Here is a 27303-nt window from a genome sequence, read left to right on the forward strand (position 1 = left end):
AGCAGAACTGAAACATTTATTTACTTCAGTGCTGCTACAACTAAGAAAAGAGATACTTTCCTTTCTCAGCTTTTGGCTGCACATTCTTGTGCCTGCTGTTAGAGCCAGATAACCCACATGCTGATGCATTTAGAGGTTTTCTATTTGTGTGTGGAAGAATTTTTCCTACAGGAAGTCATCTACAAGACATACTTTTTCTCCTCTCCTCTCCTCTCCTCTCCTCTCCTCTCCTCTCCTCTCCTCTCCTCTCCTCTCCTCTCCTCTCCTCTCCTCTCCTCTCCTCTCCTCTCCTCTCCCCATCCTGTCTCTCCCCTTCTCTCCCCTCCCCTCCCTTCCTTTTCCTTCTCCTCCCTTCTTCTCCATCTCTGAAATCAGAGGGAGGTAGACATCTGTCTTTCAGTCTTACCTTTACTCCTTTCCTTACTCTGACCTTTTATTTGATACACAATTTTGATACACAAAATTCGTGCTCTTACCAGAAATTAGTTGTTGTGAACATTCACAGAATCACAGAACCATCTGAATTGGAAGACACCCCTAAAGGCCACTATCACAGGGTCATCTGCATCTATCTGTGCCTGCAACAGAGACAGCAGTCCCACAGGCACACCGATGTAAAAGGTGACCCAGATGCTAGACCTTGCACGTGGATTTGTTGAACTTCATGAATTTCTTTTGGCCGACAGCTTCAGCCTATCTAAGCCTCTCTGGATGGTATACCATCTCATCTGGGAAGTTCACCACAGCACACAGCTTGCTGTCATTCACAAACTTGCTCAGTGTGCATTTGATTCCACTGTTGTTGTCACTGATAAAGATAATGAAGAGCATCAGTCCCAGTACTGACCTCTGAGGGATTCCACGTCACTGATCTCCATCCACACACTGAATCAGTGACCACCACACTCTGTGAACAATCTTGCAAACAGTTCCTTATCCATCAAACAGCCCACCCATCAAATACATATCTTTCCAACTTGGAGAGAAGGATGCTGTGGAAGATGGTGTCAAAGGCTTTACTGAAGTCCCGACAGATGACATCAGTGGCTCTTGTCCATTGACAGAGTTACTCCATCACACAAGATCACTAGATTGGTCAGGAAGGACTTGCCCTTGGGGAAGCATGCTGGCTGTCCTGTATCAATTCCCTGTCTTCCATGTGCCTTAGCATAGCTTCCAGAAGGATCTGCTCTATGACATGCAACCAGAGGTGAGACTGATGGGTTGGTAGTTTCCTGGGTAATCCTTTCTACATTTTTTTAAAGTGAGAGTGATACTGCCTTTTTTTCCAGTCACCAGGGACTTCACCTGACCACAAATGACCTAGGAAAGAGACCTACTCAGCAGTTACTTGTCATGATTTTATAGTGCACTCTGTGGCATTAGAATTTTGAAATTTAAACACAAATATAGTGAGAATTTGAGACAATCACCACATTATTAACATCAGGTTTCTATATTTTCCTAGATAAAAAGTTCTTCTGTTAATGTCTTCTGACTTTTTTACAGCCAAACTTCAGCTTACTGGGCACAAATTTTGCATTTTGAATGTAGTGATCCAGTTTGAAAATGTTTCTAAGTAGTTTGGATCAGATGAAAATACTGAGTATGACCTGTTTCAGCTCCAGGCAGAAACCATCCAGGGCAACACAGAAAAATGTGATTAGTAAACAGAGGCACATTGGCTGGCCATACAGTATTCACAGGGAGCTAAACCAATAAATAAATCACTAGAGCTTGGAACTTCATCCTTGTATACAGGAAAATCACTTTAGAAACTAGACATATGACCTCTATAGCAACAAACGTTATCTGAGTCACAGAATCACTGAGGCTGGAAGGGACCCTGGGTGGTCTGTGGTCACATCTCCTGCTCAAAGTACAGTCAGGCATGAGATCAGGCCAAATTGGTTAGGGCTCTACCCAGTCAGACCTAGAAAATATCTGAGGATAGAGAGTGCACAATTTTTTCTGGCAACCTGTTCTGCTACTTAGAGCTGTCTGCAGGGGGGAAAAGTTCTTGATATCAATCAAGGATTTCCAGTTTCAGTTCATGCCCTGTATCTCTTGCCCAGCTGCTCTGCACTGCTGCGTGGAGCCCAACTCCACCTCCTCCTTTCTATGGGTACTGGGGGCTGCAATCAAGTGTCCCAGAAGCACTCTCTGCCCCAGTCTGAGAGTCCCAGCCTTAGGACCATAGAATATCCTGAGTTGGAAAAGATCATCCACAGGGATCATCAAATCCCAATCCTGGCTCCACATAGGACCACCCAAAATTCAGTCCCTATGTCTGAAAGCATAGTCCAAATGCTTGAGTTCCAGCAGCATGGGACCTGCCATGTCACCCAAAGGAGAAGGGTTTGAGCTGGAAATGTGTTTGGATGAGGATGCCTAAAGGAAAAGTTGGAAGGGCACCTAATAAGTCATAAGCCTTTGAGACACAGGCATGCATGAAGGGATACTGTCTCCTGGGCAGTGCAGTGGATACACAAACCTGCCCACAGGCTCACTGTTGCATTTGCCACAAAAGATGTGGAGTTTCTAGAAGAAAGCTGGACTGTATATATTAAAGCTACCTAGTTTATACTGCTTCCTCTTCCTGATAGATAAACAGGTTTTTGTTTCTTAAGTGCAACTAACAGAGCATGCTTCACAGCCTCCTTCTTATAGCAGTCTGGAACGTAGTTGGGGCTTTGGAGTGTTAACACAATTCAAAAATTCTGTATTATTTCGGATTGCTTGGTCTGGAGGAGGGTGAGAGCAGACCTCATTGCCCTCTGCAACTGCCTGAAAAGAAGTGGCTTGGTCTTTTCTCCTGAGTAACAGTGATAGGGTTGTTTGTTTTTATTGTGAAAGCCCACAGTGCTGCATTCTCAAATGTGTCCTGCTGTGCTACTCAAGTTGCCACCTGTAGGCTTCCTCACCCACCTCCAGGCAGTGGGCTGCACTCCATCAGACGTTAAAGACAAGTGAAACTTTACAGCACCGGAGTTGTGACTGGTCACGTATCCATGTGCATATTTTTGTATACCAGTATATAGCTGTAAGGGGCTACGACGGTTTAAAAGTGCTGCGTCTCTCCCCTGTAGCGTGCTACTGTGTCTAATTAGCGCTCAACAACGCAACACAAACACATTTTTTTCGCACTCTGAACCATGGCTGGGTCAGTACTATGACCCTAAAGCTCACGAACACACGGCGGCCGCAGGCCCGCTCCCCGCCTTCGTTGCGGGCCGGGCTGCCTTCCGCTGGCGGGGCGGGGCGGCAGGTGGCGCGGCGGGGCCCTGGGGGCGGGTGCTGCTCCCGCTCCTCCTCCTCCGACCTCTTTCCGCTCCTCCTCCGCCGCCGCCTCGTAGTGCGGTGGCGGCGGGCAGGCTCCGGTCGCGGCCCCGCAGCTCCCCATCGAGGCCTGCGGTTGCCGGCCGGCTACGGCGCGATGTCGGGCGGCGCGGCGGGCGTTCCTAAGCCTCTCCCGTCCTCCGGGCCCAAATCGCTGCGGGAGATGCCGCATCCTCTGGCCACCTCCAGCAGCGAGGAGATGGGGCCGGCGCTCACCCCCAGCCCCGACCTGCTGCTGCCCCGCAGCATCGCCGACAAGGTACGGCACCGCCGAGAGGAGCGCCGGGGGGGGGCCCGAGCGGAGGGGGAAGGGCTGCACCTCTGCCTCCCCGCAACCCCTTCCCGGCTGCATCCCGGCTCCCCGCCGGGGAGCGAAGCAGGAGAGCCGCTGCCATGGGTGGCAGGTGGGTGCCGGGGCAGGGCTGTGCCCTCCCGGTGGCTGGAGCGGTGTCGGTCCTTCGCGTGGGGCTGCTCTGTGCTCCGTAGCAGAGCCTCCAACCGCTTCTTCCACACGGCGGCTGTGTGGAAGGATGCTGTCGCGTGAGTACCTCAGCCTGCCTTCTCTTTGCTTCCTAGCCCGTAGTGTGTGTCAGGAAGGGCTCTGTGAAGCGTGCCCGGCTGCGGATTCTGGGTGTGATGGTGGATGAGTCTGCCTCTGTTGGTGCTCATCTGCTAACAGCTCTCAAAGACAGAGTGTGTCTGTGAGCAGAGTTCCTGGAAAGCAGCAAGGCAGGATTTCCTGGGAACAGGCAGCAACTTTTTTGCTTTAAGCGTTTCTGTTGTTCCTACAAGATGTCACAGACCTGCTGGTCTCCCAGAGATATGAGTGCTTCCATGTGTGAAGTGAGATTTGTGGCAGTTGTCATTGACAGCTCCTTTTATGGGTCTTCTGGCCTCCCTGGGACACAGCAGAGGTCTGCAGCCACTTGGTTGACCGATGCCCATTCAACCTCATTCTTGAGCTGTATTGCAGAGATTTGAGTGTTCAGAGCTCAACCGTGCTCCTTTGTGGTTGCTGCTGAAAGGTCTCTGAGAAGTGTACCGCTGTCTCTGATAGCTGATCACAAACTGAGGCTGGAGAGGTATTTCTGCCCCCAGGCCAAATTCCTGCTCATCGGGAAGGTTTTTACCATTTTCTCCCCCAGCAGCACAGTGAAGTCCATCTTCTAGTAGCTTTGTGTAATATTGCATGTTCTGTGTGCTTGGAAGCATGGGCATGCTATAAAGGGAAGAGCAAAAAAGGGATGAGGTCTGTGCTTGACCTGGAAATGGCACCAGGGTAACGAGCCTTGTGGAATAAAAGGATTTCCAGTAGGAAGAGAGCAGCATTCTTTTTTTCTTTCTAGCTGAATTAGCAGAAAAAAGCCAAGTGCCTGATCCTTCCGATGGAAGGGGTCCAACTGATCTACTGTCTCTAAGCTGTCCCTTCTTCCACTTACATACTGGCAAGTGCTGGCAAGAAAAAAGATGAGTTGACTTCTTTGCCACTTCAGGAAGAACTCAGTGAGCAAACAAGCGTTCATGTTTTTAAGGCAGTAATGAACTTCAGCTGTCTGCACTTTGTGAGTAGTCTGTAGAATGACTGTTATAAGTAGAGGTAAATAGAGACTTCTGTGTGGTTGCAATATCTCTAATGCTGAATTGCTGGTGGTGGATCATTGGTCTTCCAAAAGGCGAGGCTAGCTCTCTTGTCCACTTCATGGAAGTGAAGTAAGCAGGTAAAAGAGAGAGGTCCATATTGAAGTGCAGCTCAAAATCTTTTCGCGCGCTCTTTATTGTTGCTGGAGTAGGAGCTATTCTCTTGGCTTTCTGTGGATCTTCTGGGGGAGTGGTGGAGTCTGGCACTGCAGGACATGAGTGGGTTGGTCTCTTTTGCTGAAGTGGCTCTGAGTCAGTAAGCTTCTGTTAGAAACACCCCAAAGCCATGCCTGTGTTAGGACAGTCCATAGAAGGGTAGCACAGCTGCTGACCCATCACCATGAACTGCATAACTTGCTTTTTCTGGATTCTTTTTATCTGCTCTGAGCAAACACTTCCTAAACGTTGCTGTGAGATAAAGGCCTCCTGCCCTGAGACTGGAATCCTGTCAGGAAAGTGCGGGAGTAAAGGAATTTGTCTGACTTTAAAGTAGTGCTTCAGTTTCCACCGCCACAGATGTGCAGCCTGAAGTGGTTGAATCTGTGCCATTGCAGCTTTGCATTCTTTAAAGCATGGTTTTCTTGCCTTTTTGGAGTGGATAAGTGAGGACGCTACTTTCTCCTGAGTCAGAGGAACTTGGAGGGCAGGAATATGGCCTGCATGTGTCCCTCTGTTTTTTGATTCAAACTTGGCAATAGGCTGGTAGCTTAGTCCTTGTCTGAGTTTGAAGTCTCATAAAATTTTAGTTTTCTTTTGAGAACATTGGCTAATCATCTTGAATCAGTTGGTCAGGGGAAGGGGAAGGAAATCCTTGTGTGTCATTTTCTGCAGCTTCTCTGGTTTGGAGCAGAGGACTACTGTGAATCTTATGAAGAGTGCTTCAGAATATTTATTGTCTGAAATAATGTCTTCATCTTGTAGGGAAGAAAGCTGTTTTAAGAGCCTGTAACTTCCTCATTAAGGTGGGCATATCTGGCTAAATACTCAGCATTTGTAGTGGTTCTGCAACAAAAATAAAATACTTGAGCTGCAGGCTTTTATCTCTGAAGTATTTCTGAGTTGGCCGATCTTTCTATAAAGCATTCTGTTCCCCTCAGGATAAACAGTGCTTCATGCAATTAGACTTGATGTCTGACCTCCATCAGCTTTTTCAGACTTTTTCTTCCCGTACCCTTGGCAGCCTCCAAACAAGGACACTGCTGAAGCTAAACCTAAGCAGTGCTGACCCCCTGATCTCAGGTGAGAGGGAAACATGCAGGAGGAAGCAATCCCTCGGAATATGTGGTGATGTCCTGAGAATTCTTAAAGCAAGCTTTTGAAAGGCCTGCGCACCCGCTAACTGAGGTGTGCTTTTCCAAGCAGATTCTCTGCTGAGGAAGGTAAGACCAGTGGGGAAGTGTCAGTGTGGATTTATCTTTTTTTTTTTTTTTTTTCTGGAGGAAAGAAAAGAAAGGGAAGTTCTGCTTGCATGTAGCTATGTGACTACTTCACCATTTTGTCACCTTCAGTAGTGAATCTACTGTACAGTCTAGGAAAAACACTGACTGTTAGGATAGAAGGTAGCATTAAGAGCTTGCTGGGTTTAGAGCAGAGGTGAGAAGTATGTGATATGCTGCTGTGTAATTGTACCCAAATTATTGTAGAATTATTATAAGAGTTGGGATCTAGCTCTGCTGGGGTTACACTGCTTTAATAGGCTGTTACTAAACATTGGAAGTGCCAGGCTGTTCAGAATTAGAAATAAAGTATTCTGTTTGGCTTACTCCTGCTGTCCTCCACTGTTGTTGTCTTTGCCATCTCTTTAGTCTAGTGTCATGAGAGCAGCTTCCTAATGGTGGCATTGGCCGTTCCTTCTATGGTCTGCTTTGAGACCAACAACTGCTGGACGAGGTCTGACTGCCAGGGCTGAGTTCTTGTCTTCTGCTCCAAAAGCTGTAGTGTTCCACCTGTGCTAGTGTCACAGTCCACTTGGATCTATCAAGTTTACAAGACAACGTATTCTGTACATTAAACTTTATTTTATAAGCTCATTTGGAGAGAAAACAAGCAGTGTCTTGGTCTGCTTCATACAGACTAGTCTAACGTGAAATCACAGATTTATCTCTTAATTCACGAGTTCTTTAACTGGTATCTTGTGACTTTCAGTTTCCTCACCTTTGAGAGGAATAGTTCCCTACTGACTGACAGCTCTCATCCTTCCTCCTCTGTCACGGTTCAGGCATAGCATCACAGTAGGAAGCTTCTGGTCCAGCTTTTGATGGATCCACCACAAAAACGTTTTGGGAGAGTTGCCCTATGTGGGAAATTTTGTTCTTTGCCATTTCCAAAGATTAGTGGATTCTGAAGAGACTGCTGGCAGTCAGTATGCAAGAATTGTGCCTGCAGGAGATTGTGAGTTGCAGATGATAATGGCTTCTATCTTTTCCTGTCCATCCTCTCTTACATACTTACATACCTGCTTTAATCGAATGGTGCTGCTCCCAGCATGCGTGAGGCCTCATTGTGAGCTGTGTTAGCTAAAATCTGAGCAGGACTTCAGTGGGGATTTGCTTGTCCTCTTTCAGAACCCTTGACTCCCTTCATAGTGCTTTGTGGCCTATAACCTGTGTAGCTTTTATTCTTTGAAGATATGTGTGACTTTTGGTTGCTTATATTAATACTAGGCAGATGAACTGAGCTTCAAGGCTGTTTTGTAGGGAGTGTATCAGGCAGTTTGCATGTGGATTACCAGATTTGCAATGCATAGCTAGAAATTTGCTAATGCATGGAGGAGGCAGCTAGAACTCCAAATGTCTGTGTGTGCTAACTGGAAACTATTGCTTGCATGTGACCCTTTGCTCATCTGATTCCAGCTACCACCCTGGTGAATGCTTAGGCCTGTATTAGCACCTGATTGAGTATAAATACTTGGTGCAGTTGCTGGAGTGTTTTTACTTAGCACTCATATTCTGGAAGGGAGCCTGGCAACTTCCCAGCAAAAAATATACTGAGAGTCTGGAGCTCTGCTTCCAGCTTCCTTGGTTGCTAGTTTAATTATTGCTCTTCATCCACCCACAAATGAAACCAGTTTGCAGTATAATCTGAAAGCTTAAAATAAATCTGCTTAACCTTCTACAAACTTCTTTCTTTTCTGACTAAATGAGAACTCTTAGACAAGTACCATGTACTTTTCTTAAAGTAGGCCTGAGGTAAATTTTCAGTCTTTAAAGAGACTGAGACTAGGAAAAAAAGTCAGGAACTGAAGCTGGTGAAGTCATGAAACTATGTCAGTGTGGGATGAATCAAGCCTGGTTCCAATCTATGGGAATATGAGATTCATATAGTAACTGAGAAAATAAGGTTTCCAATATTATCTTCTTCCCAGGGTTCAAGGTGAAGTCGACTGGCCTGTGGGTCCATTGATCAGCCTTCCTGAAGAAACAAGTGGTGTATTAGTTATTTCCCTTTCCCCTGCTCCTCAGTATTCAGGCGCCTCCCTTGGTCACCATCATAAAGATAAGATAATCCAAACTGACATTAGTGGCATTGGCCAGCTCCCTCAGCACGTATGAGTCTTTTTAATTTTTGCCTGTGGGTTTGTATCTGTCCAATTTGTTGAATTGTTTCCTAAGCTGATTTCCCTGACTGACTGTAAGTTTTCCCTCTGGCCTTAGAGGGCCACAGGTTCCTGTCAGTGAAGGCTGAAGTGGAGATAGCCCTGATGATGTTGACCTTTTCTGATTCCTTGTCATCAGGTCCTCTGCCACATTTTAGCATGAGGACTGTGTTTTCCTTTCATTTTGTTTTGCTGCTGGTTACACCCTTAAAAACCTTAATTACTGTTGGTATCCTCATCTGCTAGATCTGTCTCCATCCCACTAATCCCATCTCTTTATTCCTTCTGGGTCATCTATCCCTACTGCTATCTCTCACATTTCTTTTTATATTAGAATTAAGTCAGGAAAGGCCTCCTGCTGCCTTTGGTCCATTTCTTGCTTACTTGGTTGGCCACATCTGAGGATGGGGAGGTGTTCTATGGAAATCAGCTAGTTGTGCTGGATGTCTCTTATCTCCTAAGGCTGTATCTATTTTTTCCAGCAGATCCCTAAAGAGGTCAAAGTCTGCTCTCTGGAAGTGTGAGGTTGTGGTCCTGCTGTGCTTTGGTCCATCATCTCAGGATTGCTTAACAGTCATTGCACTGAGTGGAGAAGTAATGCTACATAGTAGATGAGAATGTCAAGTGCTGTTGGCATTATTAAATTCTTGGACCCTGTTTCTTAAACCAGGAAGCTTTTAGAAACAAGCACCTGTCTGCCATATGCTTGTCTTATTCCTTGAATGTGAGATTTAGATAGCTGTTTAAAGGAATTGCTGTGTCTTCTGTTGCACTGTGTACACATCTGGTAGGTCATTTCTGATCACCTCATTAAAAGACCTAACTGAAACCTGGCATGGCTTTCAACTTGACGTCAGTGCTCTGCCTGTAGTAACGCTGCTGGCTGAGTCTGATTTCACATCTCTCTTAAGGATATTACCTAGAACTGCTTCCTCAACCCATTGTGTCTCATAAACTGACATCTCTTGGCTAGGGTAATACTATGTTACCTCACTGAAAGGACAGAGTTCCTGTCTCCCTTCTGCTTGTAGACAGCCCAGAGTGTAATAGTGGATAAACAGAATTGTTAAGGTTGGAAAAAAACTCTAAGATCATCTAGTCCAATTGTCCACCCACCACCAATATTTCCTCGCTAAACCATGTTCCCTGGTGCCACATTCCACAGGAATGGTGACCCCTCTGCCTCCCTGGCAGCCCATTCCAGTGCCTGACCACTCTTTTGCAGAGAAATTTTTCCTAGTATCCATCTTGACTCTCTTCTGGTGCAACTTGAAATCATTCCTTCTCATCCTATCACTGTAATCCGGAAGGATGAATTGACCTTCACCTCAACACAGCCTCCTCTCAGGCAGTTGCAGAGAGGCAGTAAGATCTCCTCTGAGCATCCTCTTCTTCAGACCAAGCAATCCAGCTCCCTTAGCTGCCCTCCATAAGACTTGTGCTCCAGTCTCCTGGTAGCTTTGTTGCCCTTCTCTGAATGTCTCCAGCGCTTGATGTCTTTCTCATGGTGAGGAGTGCCAAATTGAACGCAGTACTCAAAGTGTGTCCTCACCAGTGCTGAGTACAGAGAGATGATCACCTCTGTGCTGCTGCTGGTTTCACTATTTCTGATACAAGCCACTGGCCTTCTTGGTCATCGGGGCACACTGCTGGCTCATGGTCAGTGCTCAGCTGAACAATACCCCCAGGTATTGTTTCTTCCACACAGCCTTTTAGCCAGTCTGTCCCAAGTGTGTAGCATTGCTAGAGGCTGTTGTGCTCAAAGTACATGATCAGACACTTGGTCTTGTTGGACTTCATCTCATTGGCCTCAATCCAGAGATCCAACCTGCCCCATGTCACTCTGTAGAGCATTCCTACTTTCAGACAGATTGACACTTCCTGCAACTTGGTGTCATCTGCAGTCTTACTGAAGCTTCACTCAATTACAGAATCACAGAATGTCAGGGATTGGAAGGGACCTTGAAAGATCATCTAGTGCAATCCCCCTGCTGGAGCAGGAACACCTAGATTAGGTCACACAGGAGGGAGTTGAATGTCTCCAGAGAAAGAGACCTCATGACCTCTCTGGACATCCTGATCCTGTGTTCTGTTACCCTTAGTGTGAAGAAGTTTTTTCTCATATTTATGTGGAACCTCCTGTGTTCCAGCTTGCACCCATTGCCTCATGTCCTATCATTAAGAAGGATGGGCCTCGGAACTGACCCCTGGAGAACACTTCTTGCGACTGGTTGCCAGCTGGATTGAACTCTGTTCACCACCATGCTCTGGAGCCAGCAATCCAGCCAGTTTTTTACTCAAAAGAGCGTACAAGTCCAAGCCATGGGCTGCTGGCTTCTTCAGGTGAATACTGTGGGAGGCAGTGTCAAAGGCTTTTCTGAAGTCTAGGTAGACTATGTCAACAGCCTTTCCCTCATCCACCAGGCAGGTTACCTGGTCATAGAAGGAAATGAGTTTTGTCGTGTAGGACCTGCCTTTCATGAGCCCGTGCTGGCTGGACCTTATCCCCTGATTGACTTGCACATGTTGCTTGATTTCACTTAGGATAATCTCTTCCATAACTTTCTCTGGCACTGAGGTCAAGCTAACAGCCATGAAGTTCTCTGGATCCCTCTTTGTGGCCCTTCTTGTAGATGGGAGTCACGCGGGCAAGCCTCCAGTCCTCTGGTTCCTCTCCAGTTGACCAGGAACACTAATAGATGGTGTAAAATGGCTTGGCAGTCACCTCCACTGGCTCACCCCTGAGTGGATCCCATCTGGTCCCATGGTCTTAGGACAATCCAAATGGGATTGGGGTTCTCTCTCTCCACCTGAAGCGTGGGGGCTTTATTCTACTCGTTCCAGACTTCCACATCGGGTTAGACTACCCTGGTGTTGTTGCTTACAGTTAGTTGCCTTCCTTACAGAAATTGGAATTTATTGATAAGCATGCTTTCATAATACTTTACTGTGTAGATGCTCTGGTATTGTAAAACTTAGTGTGGTGATCTTTCTGTGATACACAACTTCTCGGTACAGCGTGTTTGTCTGGAATTCACAGTTCTCATCTCTTCTGACCAAAGTAAAGGATAGCTGACACTTAATTGAACAAACACTTGCATTAACTTAACTGTCTTAGCACTGTTATTTTATTAATCTTGCCATCTGGTAAAAATGAGCGTAGCTCCTAATGTACAACTGAATGACTGCTTTGTGGGTCTTATTTCAACTTAACGGAGAAGGTAATATACCTTGAGCTTTAATTCAGTGTTGCATAATCTTTCATAATTGCATAAGCTTTCATAATCTTTTCTAAAATATTACTTTTATAATGGTTTATGACAAAGAGCGCTGAAAACAGTCAGACGTTGAAAACATACATACAGGAACTTGGTTCTTAACTTCAGCTATGTTTTAGAAGGGTGAGTCTTGGCAGTGACTTGTTTTTGGTCATTGTGGAAAAAGTTATGCTTGGTGGTTGGAAAGAATCTTTTGGGCTGCTTCTGCTGGAACCTCTCAGACCTAAGAGAGCTGCTAAGTGCTCTGTGGGCTCCCTAATGGTAAGCAGGGCAGAGTACACAGGATAAATAGGTTCAAACGGTCTTTTCTTTTAGGGCATCATTTCTCTTAGGGCACATCATTCTCTGTACGTATCGCAGAGGCTTGTGATAAACCTCAGGCAGCATTATTTCTGCAACTAATGACCTGAGTGATAAAGGATGAATTCCAAGGCCTTCCCGTTGACACGTGGATGTGGAAGATGTCAGTTCCAAGATTAACGTGCAAGCTATTGTCCTGATTTCTTCTAGCATTGCAGACTACCTCTCTGGTATCTCAGATACATCATCTAGCTGCTGCAGTAGCCACTCACATCCTTATCTGTGTGGAGAGGCTGGTCTCTCTAAATAGGTCAGAGAATGAGACAGGAGCTTTTACAGTGCAGTGAGGTGTAACTTAGTATTAGCTTAGCTAAATTAAAACCTACTTACCATCTCGAGGACAGTTTAGGTGCTGCAAATGTGTGTGTTCTCAGTCTGCAGAGCGCACTGCAGCAGTTAAAAATGGTGTTTGATCTTGTGTGTTTCTTTGAAGCAGCATCGCTAAAATGTATTCTCTGCAACCCTTGAGCATGATATTCAGTGCAGAGCTGTTCTGAAAGCTGTTGCTAATTCAACAGCCTGAGCCAGATTTGCAGTAAAGCTCGCAGACCAAGCTATCCTGTATACAGTGAAGTGAGTCAGAAGACAAACAAAAAAAGCAAAAACCCAACACCATAAAAAAAAAAAAAAGCAAACTGGACAAAAAGACCCTCTCAACCAAAACAACAACAACAACAAAACACCTTAACACCTTAGGGTGGCAGCTGCAACCCTAAAGTAAAAGTCTGCTAGTAAATTCTTGAAAAACAAGGGAATCTGTTTTTCTTACTGTAACTAAGGGCAATAGCTAACAGCAAATTAGGACTAGCAACGCTGCCATGACAAACTGAGGATGAAAAACAATTGCAGTGAGTTGCAGCTTTTTAATAAGTTTAGTTCCTAGTGCTGGACCAACCTACAAAACAGTTTTTGGGACCTGTTTTATTTCTTATATGGGGGTAGGGGAGCAGGAGAAGACGTTGTCTTCTGCTGTGGGTAATGCTGTAATGCCCAAAGAGAAAGTATCTGTCTGAATAAGCATATAGGGAATGTGAGTTTAGTGGATCTAGTTAGGACCACATCCACATCCAGAGCTTCTGCTGTGTTTCTCCAGTGAAGCAATGAGCAGTAGGCAAGAAGCTACTCTGGAAAGTGGTTGTTTCTCTGTAGATTCTAAAGAAGGACTGCTGTTTGATTCAGGTTTGTGTCCTTATGCATCTTAGGCTGAAGAGAGCTGCACTAGTATGGAGGAGCATCTTAAAAATGTTTAGTACTCCACCTGCCATGAAAATAAAACAAATTAAATGTAAATAGCAACTGGATTTACTTGCTTCCAGATGTTGCCCTAAATTTAAGGAGTGTGATGGGCATTCTTGTGAGAAGAATTGGCTTGCCTAGAAAAAGGATAATTGAAGTGGTCTGTCATGCTGTTAATGGCTTCTAAGCCTGATTCTCATTCTCTGTTCTGGATTTGAGTAGTATTGAAGCTTAAAAAATGAAGGCTAAACCACACTAACAGTGCTAATCTGATGAAAGTACCTAGTAGACTCTTAACACCGAAACGCTGGCAAGAGGTAGAGCTTCTCTGTTGTATGGACTGATAAAGCTGGAAGCATGTTCCCCATGCCCACATGGGGAGGTGTTGCTGTACAGTGCTTTATTGGAACTAGTTGCATCCTTCTGAAGGGCATCCCGGGATCCTAAAAACTTGCATTAAACCGAGTCTGCACAGTTGGCCTTCCTTTTCTATTAACTTTGAATGATATGAGGTAGCATGAAAGGAATATGTTTCAGTGCATGTCTTGTTTAATGGAAGAGAGGCCTCCTTTCCCTTGGTGCTGCGGATGGTGTTTGCAAGAGCAATTTCCTGCTAACTCAGTGGCGAAAGCATGGACACATTTTTGAATGGTGATTGCTCCAGGCAGTGCCTAAACCCTTGCTTACCTGGGTAGGACTGGCACTTTTGCTGTTGCCTTTTAAATACTCCTTCAAGGCTGATTGGATGTGAAAGTCTTGTGTGCTGCCAATACAGAGCTGTGTTTTGGATTGTTACCAAGACTGTCCCTGGAAAGTTTTTAATCAATACCACTTATTGTCACTGATCATCATGGCCTCTTGAGGATGTGTACGCTGGCTTTCATTTTGCTGACCAGTATGCTCCTGGATCAGTGTACTTTAGCTCTTGCAGTCCTTTGTGGTAAATGTCTGTATGTGCCACAGTGCCTGTCATGAGCCTAGGGCCATAAAAATTAAGGGTGTTTCTGCAGACAAGTCAGAAAATAGATTTCATCCCTTGTTTTTCCCTCTTATGGGACTCTAGATAAGTTTTTTTTTTTTTTTTTCTTGTATTGTGAGAAAATACGTGTACTCACCTTTCTTGAAGTGGAGAATGAAGTAGTCTTAACTGGCTTTTTCTTTTTTTTTTTCTTTTTTTTTTTTTTTTTGCTTCCAACAGTTACGCACTTTGTTTATTTCCCCTCTTTGGAGCAAATCCCATTCTGCTGGAAAACATACTATTAATCAGCAAATGTAATTGAGGGCTGTCCCATAAACTGCACCTGCAGACTATCTCTGAGAGCTCCTCCAAGTGCGCCCTCCTCCAACTCTTCCAGAGCTTGAGATTAAAATGTGAGATGAACAGACAGTCTGATTTGCTTTCATGAAACTCTGTTTACACTGTCTGGGGGAATGCTAATGCAACATATCTGAAGTGGCGAGCATGAGAAATCTGTGTCATAATGCGAAGTGGAAGTGTATTTGTACTTGTTTAAACACAGCGGTGGCCAGAATAGCTGCTTTCCAGCCTTCTCTTATCTTCTCTTCCCATTTTTTCTCTCTCCTTTCCCTAGACATACAGAACAAAGGCCTTTGTGTCTGTTCAGATTTTTTAAGTGTTGGTGTTTGCTCTTAGGAGCATTTCATCCCAATCAGTACTGTGGATACCAAGGTAAAGGTTAAATCTGCAACCCACCTAAATATGCTTCTACTAGAGTATGAATGGGAAAGAAGCGGTATCAGGTATACCTGAAGAGTTGTTTCTAAAAGAAAGCAGTTTAGTTAGAACAGTTTGTTAACCTTGTCCAGTCTTTAATCAAATATAAATTCTGCCTTCTTGGAGTGTGGATGACTCCTAGTCATATGCTGAATTCAGATTTTTCCTGCTTGAAGCTTGAATCCTTGCTGCTGCTCTGCTCTTAAACAGTGATAGCTAAGGTTCCGAAAACAAAGCTTGAAACAAAACTGTGGGTGTGTTAGACATGTTCATTATCAAGGTGCTTTTTAGCATGTTTAAATGGTTTATGGTCTTTCTGTGTGCACAGCTACAGAATCCCATTCACAGTAATTCAAGTCTTGTAAATGAGCAGTATTCTTAAAACAGTATTGGAAGGACATGGAACTTTACACAGCTAGGGAACAGTAATTAAGTTTTGATTCAAAAGGTCTTTCTGAATGTTTCTGAAAACATGAACCTTCTGCAGTTTGTGGAAATCTGTGCTCCGAGGGCACTGCTGCCTCTTCCCTTCTGCTGAGGACCAGAAGAAAGAAACCACACAAGTTTGCTCTGCTGAAGGATGCAAAACCAAGCCTACTCAAACATTAAACTCACTTGTGTTCTGTCAGGTGACAGGCACTTCCACTACTTTCTACAGCTTTGACATATCTATGAATTAATCTTGCTGGGTAGTAGCCAGATTGGCTTTCCACTCAGCAAGCTAAATAAAGCTTTCTGCAAGGACTCTGCTTTGTGAACTGATGTAGAATCTAACCTGGGATCTGGGAATGTCTTCCAAGAGAACAGTTCATCCTGTGAACTTGTTGAAGTATCTTTTTGCATACTAAAGTAACTTGCCACAGAAAGGGGTTTGTAGGGTGAGGCAAGCATCCTGTAACTCCTTACTTTCCTTTCTATTCAAGGGGTGTGCAGAAGTGTGCGTCCTGTTAGTGAGAGTTAGTAAGTAAAAAATGTCTTATCCCTTTCCATTTCACTGAAGTAACTACTCAGAATAACAACATGCATAGTTCAGGTGCTTGGTCCCTAAAGCCTTTTTGCTTTTGTTCACAAGTAGCACAGCTTATTAGTAATACTGATAGATTTGTCTTAACTGCTGTAAAAACATTAGTGAGATGCTACTCATTACCCTAATTTTTAAAGTATAACTGGAACTACTTTCAACTTCAGTGTGGCAATCCATAGCTTTCTCTTCAGATTAGGAAAAGGGGCTACTCTCTTAAGGTGTCTGTGAGGAAATAGGCAGATAGCCAGACTGTGTGAGCAGATGGTCTGGTCTGGTATATGACACCTTTCTATGACTGCTTGCACAGAAACAGTGGAAATAAGGCATATTGTTGCCAAGTCTTTGGAGACCCCTGGGACATAGCTAAGAGGTTGCTCTTACTGAAAATACTGTTTGCAGGAAACACTTCTGTGCCCACATTTTTGCTCTGGTTAGCCTAACTGAGGTGATTTATGGGAAAACAAACCACAGAGTAAAATAATCCATCCTGTAAGCTTGGCTGTTAGCCTGAGGGAGGAGGTAAGAATCCCATGACCTGCATGAGAATGCTTGGGACCTGTCTGTGTCAGTTTGTAGTGTCTCTGAAGTGCATTTGTTTTAGTGTTTCCCTGTCCAGCCAAATAGGCTGTAGTACAAACACAAAGTCCTCTAAGAGTGATACCTTTGTTAGCAAGAGTGCTTCCAGGTCTTAGGTGGTACTAAACTGCATGCCATTAAGATCAGCTGCTGTATCTGAAATTTGTGTGTTTTTAGGGGTACTGGGAAGTTCTAAGTTTCTAGGCAGCGTAGACCTACATAGGAGAAATATTAGTTTGAGTGATGAGTTACAGAATAAAATCATCAGGGTTCATGGCTTGGCAAGTTGCTGCCCCGTAACACATACTTAAAATTTCCCAAGAGCAAACTGATACGGTCTTTATCTAGTCAGACCTCAGAAGTAGCTTGTTGGTTGGATGCACAGAATACCAATAATACTGCTGGAAATGCTGGAAGTGAGGCTTGGATGCGTGCATGCTCCATTAGGGCTTTCTGCCCAACCAGCTTGCTGCATAATATCTTCTAGAGCTGGAAGGTGAAAGATCAGTGCCTGTAATCTTTCGTTGCTTGGCACTATCGCTCCTCTACTGATATATTTCCAGGTGATAGCAAGAAGGTTTGCTTCTCACTAGAGCTCAGTCTGTATTACTCTTAAAATAGCCTCAATTTTGCAATCTGATTCTAGATTATTAATATAGTGGGAAATTCAGACTACTTTTGAAAGTGCAAACTAGTTTCTGGTGAGTATGCCCCCACACAGTGCTCTTGTTCCTCTTTATGGAGAGGGATGTCAGGAGCTGATGTCTCTGTGCACACTTCCCCTTTTCTAGAATTACAGGTCCAGTGTCAGAGGGTGGTTCTTGCAGCTTTTGTCAAAATGCAGTTTAACACCATTCTGTTTGTGGATTGATGTAGAAATTATGTGTTACTTTCTCCTGGGAATTTGTAAGGCTTTGGAGTTTCAGTTAACTGTGTGGGTGTTTTGTTTCTTTTATCTTGCAGAGAAAGACTGCTCTTTCTTCTTCCTTTTCTCAGTGTGTCCATAGCATTTGTCCTTCCTTGCAGTCTGCCTCCTTGCTTTGATTACTTTCAGTGGGTTGTGCAAGGAAACAAAGGCGACATGTGGTAAACAAAGATACTAATGCCTGGAAAGCAATTAAACTGAGCAAGGGGGATGCAAATACTTTTTCTTCCCTTGACTTATATCTGAAGAGAATTTATGTATTTGCCTGCAGCTGGTATTGGATAACAGTCTTGTGCAGGTGCTTGGTGAGATCCTTCAGAGGGGAACTGTGCTGTTAGTGACATGATCTGGATGAACTGGAGAATGGAAATGTGTATTCTCTTCCCACCTGGAGCTGACCTGTGCAGATCAGTGGTAGAGAACTCCAGAAACCTAAGCTACCTTCCCTCAGAACTCTCTGGGATAAGTCATGCTGTGAGCATGTCTGTGAGAGCCAAGTTAATACAAGCTTTTATAGTGTTTTTGAATGCTTGTGTTTAAACTACTTTAGTTTTCCAGTCACCAGCAGCAATTCTGCTAAGACTTACTGTTAAGTACTGGAGGTATGAAAATAAGACTGTTCCAGAGCCCAACTGTAATCACTGCATGGAATCACTGTCTCCTTGCCATCACTCTGTCTGTGGTTGTGCCTCTGAGAAATGGAAGGCAACAAAATGCCTTGAAGCACAAGGAGGAAAATGTGGCAGTTCAAGTGTAGAAACAAAACAGCAAGGCTCCACAAGTGGTACAGACCTGGGTGTAAAATCACTGATGTTGGTAGGATTAATTGAAGATGCGTGTACTTAACTTTGCCTCTAAACAGCAACATTTCCATACGGTCTCTCCAGATGTCTCTTACGTCATTTTATACCTGTTTAATGAGAACAAAGTACTTGCAACATCAGGTAGCTTCAGGCTAATCCTTTTCAGAAGTGAGATTATCTGTGCTTGGACAACTTTTAGGGCAGTTTAGTCAGCACCTGACCTAAGGGCTGCTGATGGGTCTCGCCTGTCACAAAGAGGGAACAAATCCTAGCACAGAAGCTGGCAAAGCTCATTGAGAGCTTTGAAAGGTATGAAAGGGGAAGGGGATAAAAGCAGGACTGCTTGAGATGAGCCTGGGGAAACAGTGCCTGAGTGGCGGATGAGGCAGATGGCTCAGCTGAAGTGCATCTTCACCAATACAAGCAGCTTGGGCAACAAACAGTAGAACTGTAGAACCATATAATAGAATCATAGAATGGCCTGGGCTGAAAAGAACCATAGTGATCATCTAGTGCAACCTCCCTGCCATGCTCAAAGTTTCCAACAACCAGACCAGGCTGCCCAGAGCCACATCCAGCGTGGCCTTGAATGCCTCCAGGGATTGGGCAGCCACAACCTCCTTGGGCAACCTGGAGGAGTTCCAGTGCATCACCATCTTCTGTGTGGAAAAACTTCCTCCTAATATCTAACCTAAACCTCCCCATCTTAGTTTAAAACCATTCCCCCTCTTCTTAAACCCTTTTAAACAGTCATGCTCCCTCCTGTTCATATGTTCACTTCAAGTACTGGAAGGCCACAATGTGATCTCCCTGGAGCCTTCTTTTCTGTAAAAGAAGAGTAGCTGGAAGCCATTGTAGTATGGGCAAACTATGACTTAGTTGTCGCTACTGAAGCATGGTGGGATCGCTCTCATGACTGGAGTGCTGCAGTGGATGGCTATAAAGTCTTCAGAAAGGCAGGGAAGGAGGGGTGGTGGTGTGGCTCTTTGTTAGAGGGCATTTCAGTGTTGTAGTGCTCTGAACTGGGAATGATAAAGTTGAGTCTCTATGGGTGAAGGTCAGGAGGAAGGCCACCAAGGTGGTCATCCTGGTGAGAGTCGGTTATAGACTGCCTAACCAGGATAAAGGGATGGATGACGTGTTCTGTGAGCAGCTGGCAAAAACTGAGTGATTGCCTTCCCTTGTTCTCATGGGCAATTTCACCTTCTTTAATCTATGCTAGAAATACAATACAGCGCAGAGGAACCAGTCTAGGAGGTTTCTAGGGTGTATGGAAGACAACTTCCTGTTGCAGCTGGTAAGGGAGCTCACCTGCTAGATCTGTTGTACACAAACAGAGGAGGTCTGGTGGGAGATGAGGAGGTCGGGATCTGTTTTGGGTAGAGCGACCATGAAATCATAAGAGTTCTCAATTCTTCATGAAGTCAGAAAGAGGACCCAGCAAAACTGCTGCCTTGGACTTTGAAGGGCAGACTTTGAACTGTGCAGGACACTGGTTGGGAAGGTCTCTTGGGATTCAGTTCTGAAGGGTGAAGTGGTACAGGAGGGCTGGATGCTCCTTGATAGAGAAGTCTTAAAGGTGCAGGAGCAGGCTGTTCCCTCACCCTCCCATGCAGTAAGATGAGCCAGTGAGAAAGAAGAATTGTGGCTGATTAGGAAATGTTTTCTGATGCTCCATGAGAAAAAAGAAAATCTATCTCCTGAGTAAGAAGGGACAGGCAACCTTGGGAAAAGAACAAGGAAATTGCTAGGATATGCAGGGAAAAAACTGGGAAGGCTAAAGCTCAGTTGAGCTCAATTTGGCCACTGTAGAAAGAGAACAAAAAATCTTTTCACAAATGGATTAATGTTCATCTTTTACTAGATGTGGTGGGAAACATGACCACTGAGGATAAGGAAAGTTCTCAATATCTGCTTTGTGTCTGCATTTAATTGCCAGACCTGTTGTCCTTGGGATACTCAGCTCCTGACCTGGAAGTCTGGGTTGAGAGCAGAGTAAACCCCTCAAAGTTCAGATCAAAACAGTCAGAGACTTGTCAGTCCACCTGGACTGTCACAGGTCCGTGAGGCCAGATGGGATCCACCTGAGGATGCTGACAGAGATGATTGCCAAGCCATTTTCCACCCATCAATGGTCCTGGTAAACCAAATGGTCCCAGAGGACTGGAGGCTTGCCAGTGTGTCCCCTGTCTACAAGAAGGGTCATAGGGAGGATCCAGCAAACTGTAGGTCTGTCAGCCTGACTTTGGTGCCAGGATCATCTTAAGTGAAATCATGCAACATGTGCAGAACAACTGGGGGGATCAGGCCCTGCCAGCATAGGTTCTTGAAAGGCCAGTCCTGCTTGACCAGCATAATCTCCTTCTATGACCAGGTAACACGCCTGGTGGATGAGGGAAAGGCTGTTGTTGTAGTCTATCTACCTAGACTTCAGCAAAACCTTTGACAATGTCTCCCATAGTATTCTCCTGGGAAACCTGACAGCCTGTGGTACATTCTTTGCTGAGTAAGGATCTGACTGAATGGCCAGGCCCAGGGAGTGATTGTGGATGGAGTAAAATCCAGCTGGTGACCCATCATGAGTGATATTCTGCAGGGGTTGGCACTAGGACCCGTCCAGCTTAATATCTTTGTTGATGACCTGAGTGAGGGAATTAAGTGTACCCTCAGTAAGACTGGAGATGACACCAAGCTGGGAGGAAGTTCAACATGTCTGATTCTGGCACTATGGGCACAACAACCCCGTGCAGTGCTGCAGGCTTGGGGCAGAGTGGCTGGAAGGCTTTGCAGAGGAAAAGGATGTGGGTGGGTTGGTTGACACTCACTGAACGTGAGCCAGCTGTGTGCCCAGGTGGGCAAGAAGGCCAGCGGTATCCTGGCTTGTATCAGAAATAGCATAGCCAGCAGGACCAGTGATGTGACTGTCCCCCTGTACTTACCTCTAGTGAGGCTGCACCTTGAGTTTTCTGTTCAGATTTGGACCTTTTGCTACAAACACTGAGGCCTTGGGGCATGTTTAGAGAAGTCCAGCAAAGCTGGTGAGGGAACTAGAGCACAAGACTTATGAGGAGTGACTGAGGAAACTGGCTTGGGGCAAGCTTACTGCCCTCTGCAACTACCTGAAAGGAGGCTGTGTTGAGGTGGGGCTCAATCTATTCTCCCAGGTAACCAGTGATAGGACAAGAGGGAAGGACATCAAATTACACTAGGGGAGGTTCAGGTTGGGCATTAGGAAAAACTTCTCCAAAAGACTGGTCAGGCACTGGAATGGGCTGCTTAAGGAGGTAGTAGAATCCCTGGTGGCATTCAAGAAATGTGCAGATGTGGTGCTAAGGAACATTGTTTACTTGGCCGAATTGGTGGCAGGTGAACCAGACTAGATGATCTTAGAGATCTTTTCCAACCTTAATGATTTTGTGACTCAAACCTAGTGGAACCACCTCTTTCATTTTCTTTGTGGACAACTGCTTCAGTGGGTTTACTATCCAGGTAAGCTACTCGCTTGCTAACTCAGGATAGGTGAAAACTGAAGTTGAATTTTTAGAAGCTGGGATTTTGGGCTGAAGAATACATGATCTTCACTAGAAAATAAACCAAAACCTACAAAACTTCAGACCCTGCTTTTAGCCCTTCTAGGATTGCATCCTAAATGCATTCTCCCTCTGGTGTGTACTATTCCAGTGGGGGGCATGCTGCCTTCCTGAAGAATGAATACCAAGCTCTTGAAGTTTTACTTCATGTGGATTCAAGCTGCTGTGTAAATCTAGAGTCTTGGAAAGTGTCCTGAGGACATGCAGGAGGGAGAAGATAAGATCAACTGGAAACTAACCTACTCATTCTGCATATCACGTACTGGCTTCAAGTTTATAAAATTCAGCTGAAATTCAGTTTCTTGAAAGACTTAGGATATTTCTGTGCAGGCTAACCAGTCATAGCGTTTGGGCTGAATGATCCAACAGAAGAATGTGAAGCTGCTTCCTTACCAAATAGCAGCCTGTATAGTTGGCAGGGCTCATGGATCTAGAGCAGACATTAGCTCCTGTTTGTGCTGCATGGTAGGAAACCAAATCCTTGCTTCTGGAGTCATCTCATGCATCCAAAAGTATGGGTATTTTGATGAGTTCTGTAAACTCCACAAGAATCTGTGCAGAGTCTGATTATCAGTAGGTAGTTGTAGAGCTGTGCACAAAAGACTCGAGCAGTAATCACAGGCCTGGAGGTCTGAATGTTGACTTATTTCTGCCATAGGTTGTAACCGAGGCTTTGCTAGACTTTCACCTGACCTGCTTCTGCAGGTGACAGGTGGTCTAAGAAGGTGAGGAATTTTTCTTATTTACAGTAGAAGAAGATTTGAAATCTGAGGAAATCTTCTGAGATAATTCTGGGACTCAAAGAGTCTGCAGAAAGAACCTGTCGTTCATTCCATTTACCTGGAACCAGAAGCTGCCTTTTCTCATCACTGTTGTGGTTCTGCTCTGATTCGTGGCAGGAAGAGTTTACTTTATTAGGTGCTGCCTGAAAAAGGCTCTTTATTTATAAGCATATAGATATCTATATTTAAAAATATCTATATTTGTAAGCAGTAGGTACCTGCTAGAACTTGGACTGTGCTGATCTCATAATGCAGCTATGTTATTAGAACAGTAGCTACCTTGTCCTGCCAAAGATGAAGCTGATGCATGAGTCCCTGGAACTGAAGCCAGACTCTTGTTATATGAAACATTTAATATTAGCAGTATTTCAAATGCTCTTAGGTATTACAATTATTACAATTGTGCTGGCAGGAAGTGCAGATGGATGCATATTTCTTTTCCTGCCAAGCTTTGCAGGACTGACTCCTCTTTCTATGGTAAAAGTAGGCTAGAACAGATGATGCGGTCTTGCTTCCCCAACTGCAAAAATCCCGCAAACCTTGTGGAAGAATGCCATTGCCAATTAACATGATGCAGAAGTGCTCTGTGTCAGGATTACAGGCTGAGACAACTCATATTGGAGGGCCATCTGCTATGACGCTTGAAAGCCTACTTCTTTCTAGCAACGGTTAAGATTTCAACAAAGGGATCTAGCCTGCTCCTAAATGAAGACTCCAGCAGTTCCTTATTTTGTGCAGCTAGCCTGGAGGCTCCACCCATTGCTAAGGACAAACAGGTGGCTTCTGACTTGACCTTCAGCTGCTGAGACATTGCTAAACAACAGTGCATGATGCCAGCCCTGACTGGCTGGGGAAGGGCTTTTGCCATCAGAAGTGAAGCTGTGTAGCGCAGTAGCATTTTACATGTATGCTTCTTCTGTCCTTTCCCCAGCCACAGCTTGCAGCCTTCCAGCTCCTAATCAGAGGTAGTATAGAAATTATGCTTAATCTAGATTGGAGCATTTAATCCAAAGCCAAAATTGGGTGAAACTATTCACAGCCTTTGTTTTAAGACCTGAGACATTTCACAGAACTATGACTTCAAGAACATACTCAAGTAGACTAGATTGGATTTCAGCCTTTGCAGACCTTTGACCTGCTTAAATAGTGCAAGGTGTGTTAATACGGTTATTGTAGACTTCCAACATAACTGGTGAAAAAAATTCTTGACTTTGTGCCTAAAGCCATGTGTTTCACCTTTAAGCCTTCTTCCAGTTGTTCTAACAACTTGACGTAGAATTGTTGTAAGTTAAAGAACACAGTGGAATCTCCTAAGTTGCCTTTTGGAAGGGTTTTTTTTACAGGCTTTCAAGAATCTCCTGTTCGATCACGTTTAAACCGTTTTCACAGTTAATTCATTTCCATACTGTAAGTTTAGAACTTGCTTCAGTTCTGGCACAACTTATCTTACACTAATGCATATTGCATATGGGCAGTCAAGAGCTGCCTGTTCTTTTTGGAAGTAAGAACAAACTTGTCTACAGCTGCTGCAGTGTCCCAGGGATTTCATTGCTCTTTACTGTGCTTAGCCAAATTTGCCTGTCTAGCTGAACTGCAGAATTTCTGTAGCCATCTCTTGCTTCTCCTCTTACCCTGACATTTGCTTATTCTGTTTTCCTGATTCTAGCAGAACTTTTTTCTTCCAAGTTGTTGTGGCGTTGCATCTTCTTGTTATACAGGCTCCTTGTATATTCAGTCTGAGCCAGATGCTTCTTGTGTGGTTCAGGATAGCTACCTTGTATATGAGCTGGCAAGCTGTGCCATGTTCATCCTTCTCCTTTGCCCTCTTAAAAGAGCATCTTAGTGCCTGCCTTCTCCTTCATTTCTGAGTTAATTCTACAGTGTTTCATGTGTTCACAGCCTCTTCTGAGCGTTACCCGAGAGAATGTTTCTAGTGCCTGTTCGTAGGCAGTAATTTAGATCTCCCTTTCCCCCAAATGTCTGTTATAAAGTATTATTCTCCCAATTACATAAGCAATCCTCAAACTGGGAAATGGTACAAGCACTGTTCTGTGGAATTGTGGTGGTCAGAGGGTCTGTCTCTAAAATTCTAGTGTTCTCATGGTGGGTTTGTAACAAAGGCTAGTAGCAACTTAGCATCAATTTTAGCCATTGTCAGAGGCACACCTTCATAAGAAGTTCCTGCATCTCTCACCTGAGAGAGAATTCTGAACCCTTAAGGAAAGGAAGACTTTTCAGGATGAGGATTACCCTTGTCCAGCTGGAACATAAACCACAACTGTGTAAGGAATACTGATAAGCAAATGGGATCTTACACAGAAATAATTCCTTAGCTAAAATTACATGTTTCATTTAGCCACATAAAGAGTAAATGAAGCCGTGGCTAAGCAGTAGTTCTTCAACTAAACACCTACTAATTGAGGTGCTGCTCTAACTGTAGTGATATTTTACCAAGTCTAGCATCCAGGGGAACATTTGTCCTTGCAAGGGAAACATTCTATGTATAACATCTTGTGCTACTACTTAAAAACAATACGATCTGCAGCAATCAATCTTCTCTGTAAATAAGAGCCTTGAATATTTAACTCTTTTACTTTAGTCAAATGTTCTTATACAACCTGTTATGCATGGTCAGCTAGCTCTACTATGCAAACAGGGCAGACATGCATAGAATTGGTTTATATGAATTCTAAGCCTTGAAGATGTAGGGATATACAAAGTTTGATCTAAAACCCCTGTTTTCTGCTGTTGGATGAGTTTTAAGGAGTTACAGACATCCCAAATCCTTGTGTGCCACATCCTACAATGGCTGCTTGCTGGTTCTTTTAACTTCTGTTTCCCCTATGCACTGGATGATAATCTTGGAATTGGAAAGTTGGGGATAAGGACATTCAAGCAAAGCACAGTGTATCCATGGGCCTTAAGACTCTAGAAGAGAGGTGCACATAAATATGTCTAGTGAACTGGATGGGAAGTTACTCATAGGAGTTTGCCCTTCTGACTCTATTATGGGAGTGTCTATTATTTGAGGGGAAAGCTGACCTCACATCAGTCAACTGAAGTGTTGCTGCTTCATCCAAAGCCTGTCTTACAAGTAGGTTTCCTAATTTGCCTACTTGCTTCATTTTCAAAGTCTATGTTGGTTCAACAATATCTCTGATTTCTCATGGAAGTAAACTGGTTTGCTCAGTATTAAGGGAAAGTAGTGTGGTAATGTGCTTTCTTTTCAATTTATGGAACAGCTTAGCATTTCTTGAACTTAATATTCAAGCTGCAAACTTGGAGAGTTGCCAGAGTGTAGTGGAAGGGGCTGATACTTGAAGCTGCTGGAAGAAATTGTGTGGTAATGGCTAAAAATACGTATCAGTGAAGCTTGTCATAGGCATCTTTAGTAGCACCACTTTATGGTGAATCTCTTCATGTATCTAAAACTTTTTTTTGTTTTCCAAAACAGGATCTCAGTCTACCCAATGGCACACCAGTTGACACTTCTAGCCCAGCCTCCTCCTCGTCTCTTCTCAACAGACTGCAGCTGGATGATGACTTGGATGGGGAAGCAAAAGACTTGTTTGTTACTGTTGATGATCCCAAAAAACATGTATGCACAATGGAGACTTACATCACATATAGGGTTACAACAAAGGTACATAGCAACAAACTCCTTCTCTATTGCTTTTTCCCTCGTAAAGTTTTGTTTTTGAAGGCAATGTTTTGGATGTTTATACCTTGTGTTCTATCTCTTTGTCTTAAGTACTAGAACTTAATGTTTTTCAGTACATTGTAATAAATGTCTTGATGGTGTTACTTCTTTTACCAGAACTGTGACTGCTTCAGTATGTGAAGTAATATAAAGCTTTTAATGTGTCAGCTTAGATCTTGTCTCTTGTTGTTAAACAGAACTGTTTGTAAACTTGAAAAGCCAGTTTCTTTAGCTTGAAAAATTTTCGTACAACACCCATTTGATTTGAGTTACCTCTGCTTGATAGGAGTGAGCCTTCTTGCTAATTCACTGGTAGTCTTCACTCATTTTGTCAATTGTGCTCTGAAATTCTTTAAACTTGCTTAAATGTCCATCACACTTCCTCGGTCATCTGCTTATTTAAATCACAATATTGTAATTTTCATCCTTGAATGTAAACTAGCTTTCTTGCAGTTGTTGATAGTTAGAACTAAGTAGTATTAGAATGCTACTGTTTCCTGAAAGTATGCAAGTTTTTTCAAACAGTATAGGCCAGCTATTAATGTGACCTCATTATAATAGTAGGAAGAGCAAACTGAAAGCCTGTTGCATTCTCAGCTGGAACTTTAATTTCTGTTAACTAGATGTTCTCATTAGCATCAACTTTGAGTAATACTGAGATCTTCTTTGGGCACTTGTAGTTATCTAATGTAAAAAGTGTCTGCTAGCTTCACTGTGATTCT

At 44.1% G+C, this 27303-nt stretch overlaps 1 protein-coding gene across 2 annotated transcripts in view; it reads left to right on the top strand.

Moving 5' to 3' along the window:
- The first annotated feature begins 3414 nt into the window (after window positions 1-3414).
- Window positions 3415-27303, top strand: part of SNX30 (sorting nexin family member 30) — a 50628-nt gene continuing 26739 nt past the window's right edge. For both annotated transcript variants that reach the window (XR_006181115.1, XM_042882892.1), the window contains exons 1-2: window positions 3415-3598; window positions 26336-26524. Coding sequence is in view for 1 of the 2 variants with exons in the window: in XM_042882892.1 (XP_042738826.1) it covers window positions 3437-3598; window positions 26336-26524 (351 nt within the window). In the remaining variant the exon portion in view is untranslated. The remainder of the gene's footprint in view (window positions 3599-26335; window positions 26525-27303) is intronic.

Source organism: Lagopus leucura, unplaced genomic scaffold (genome assembly GCF_019238085.1).
Source record: "Lagopus leucura isolate 7727_CA_CO unplaced genomic scaffold, USGS_WTPT01 Super-Scaffold_100036, whole genome shotgun sequence".
NCBI lineage: Eukaryota > Metazoa > Chordata > Aves > Galliformes > Phasianidae > Lagopus > Lagopus leucura.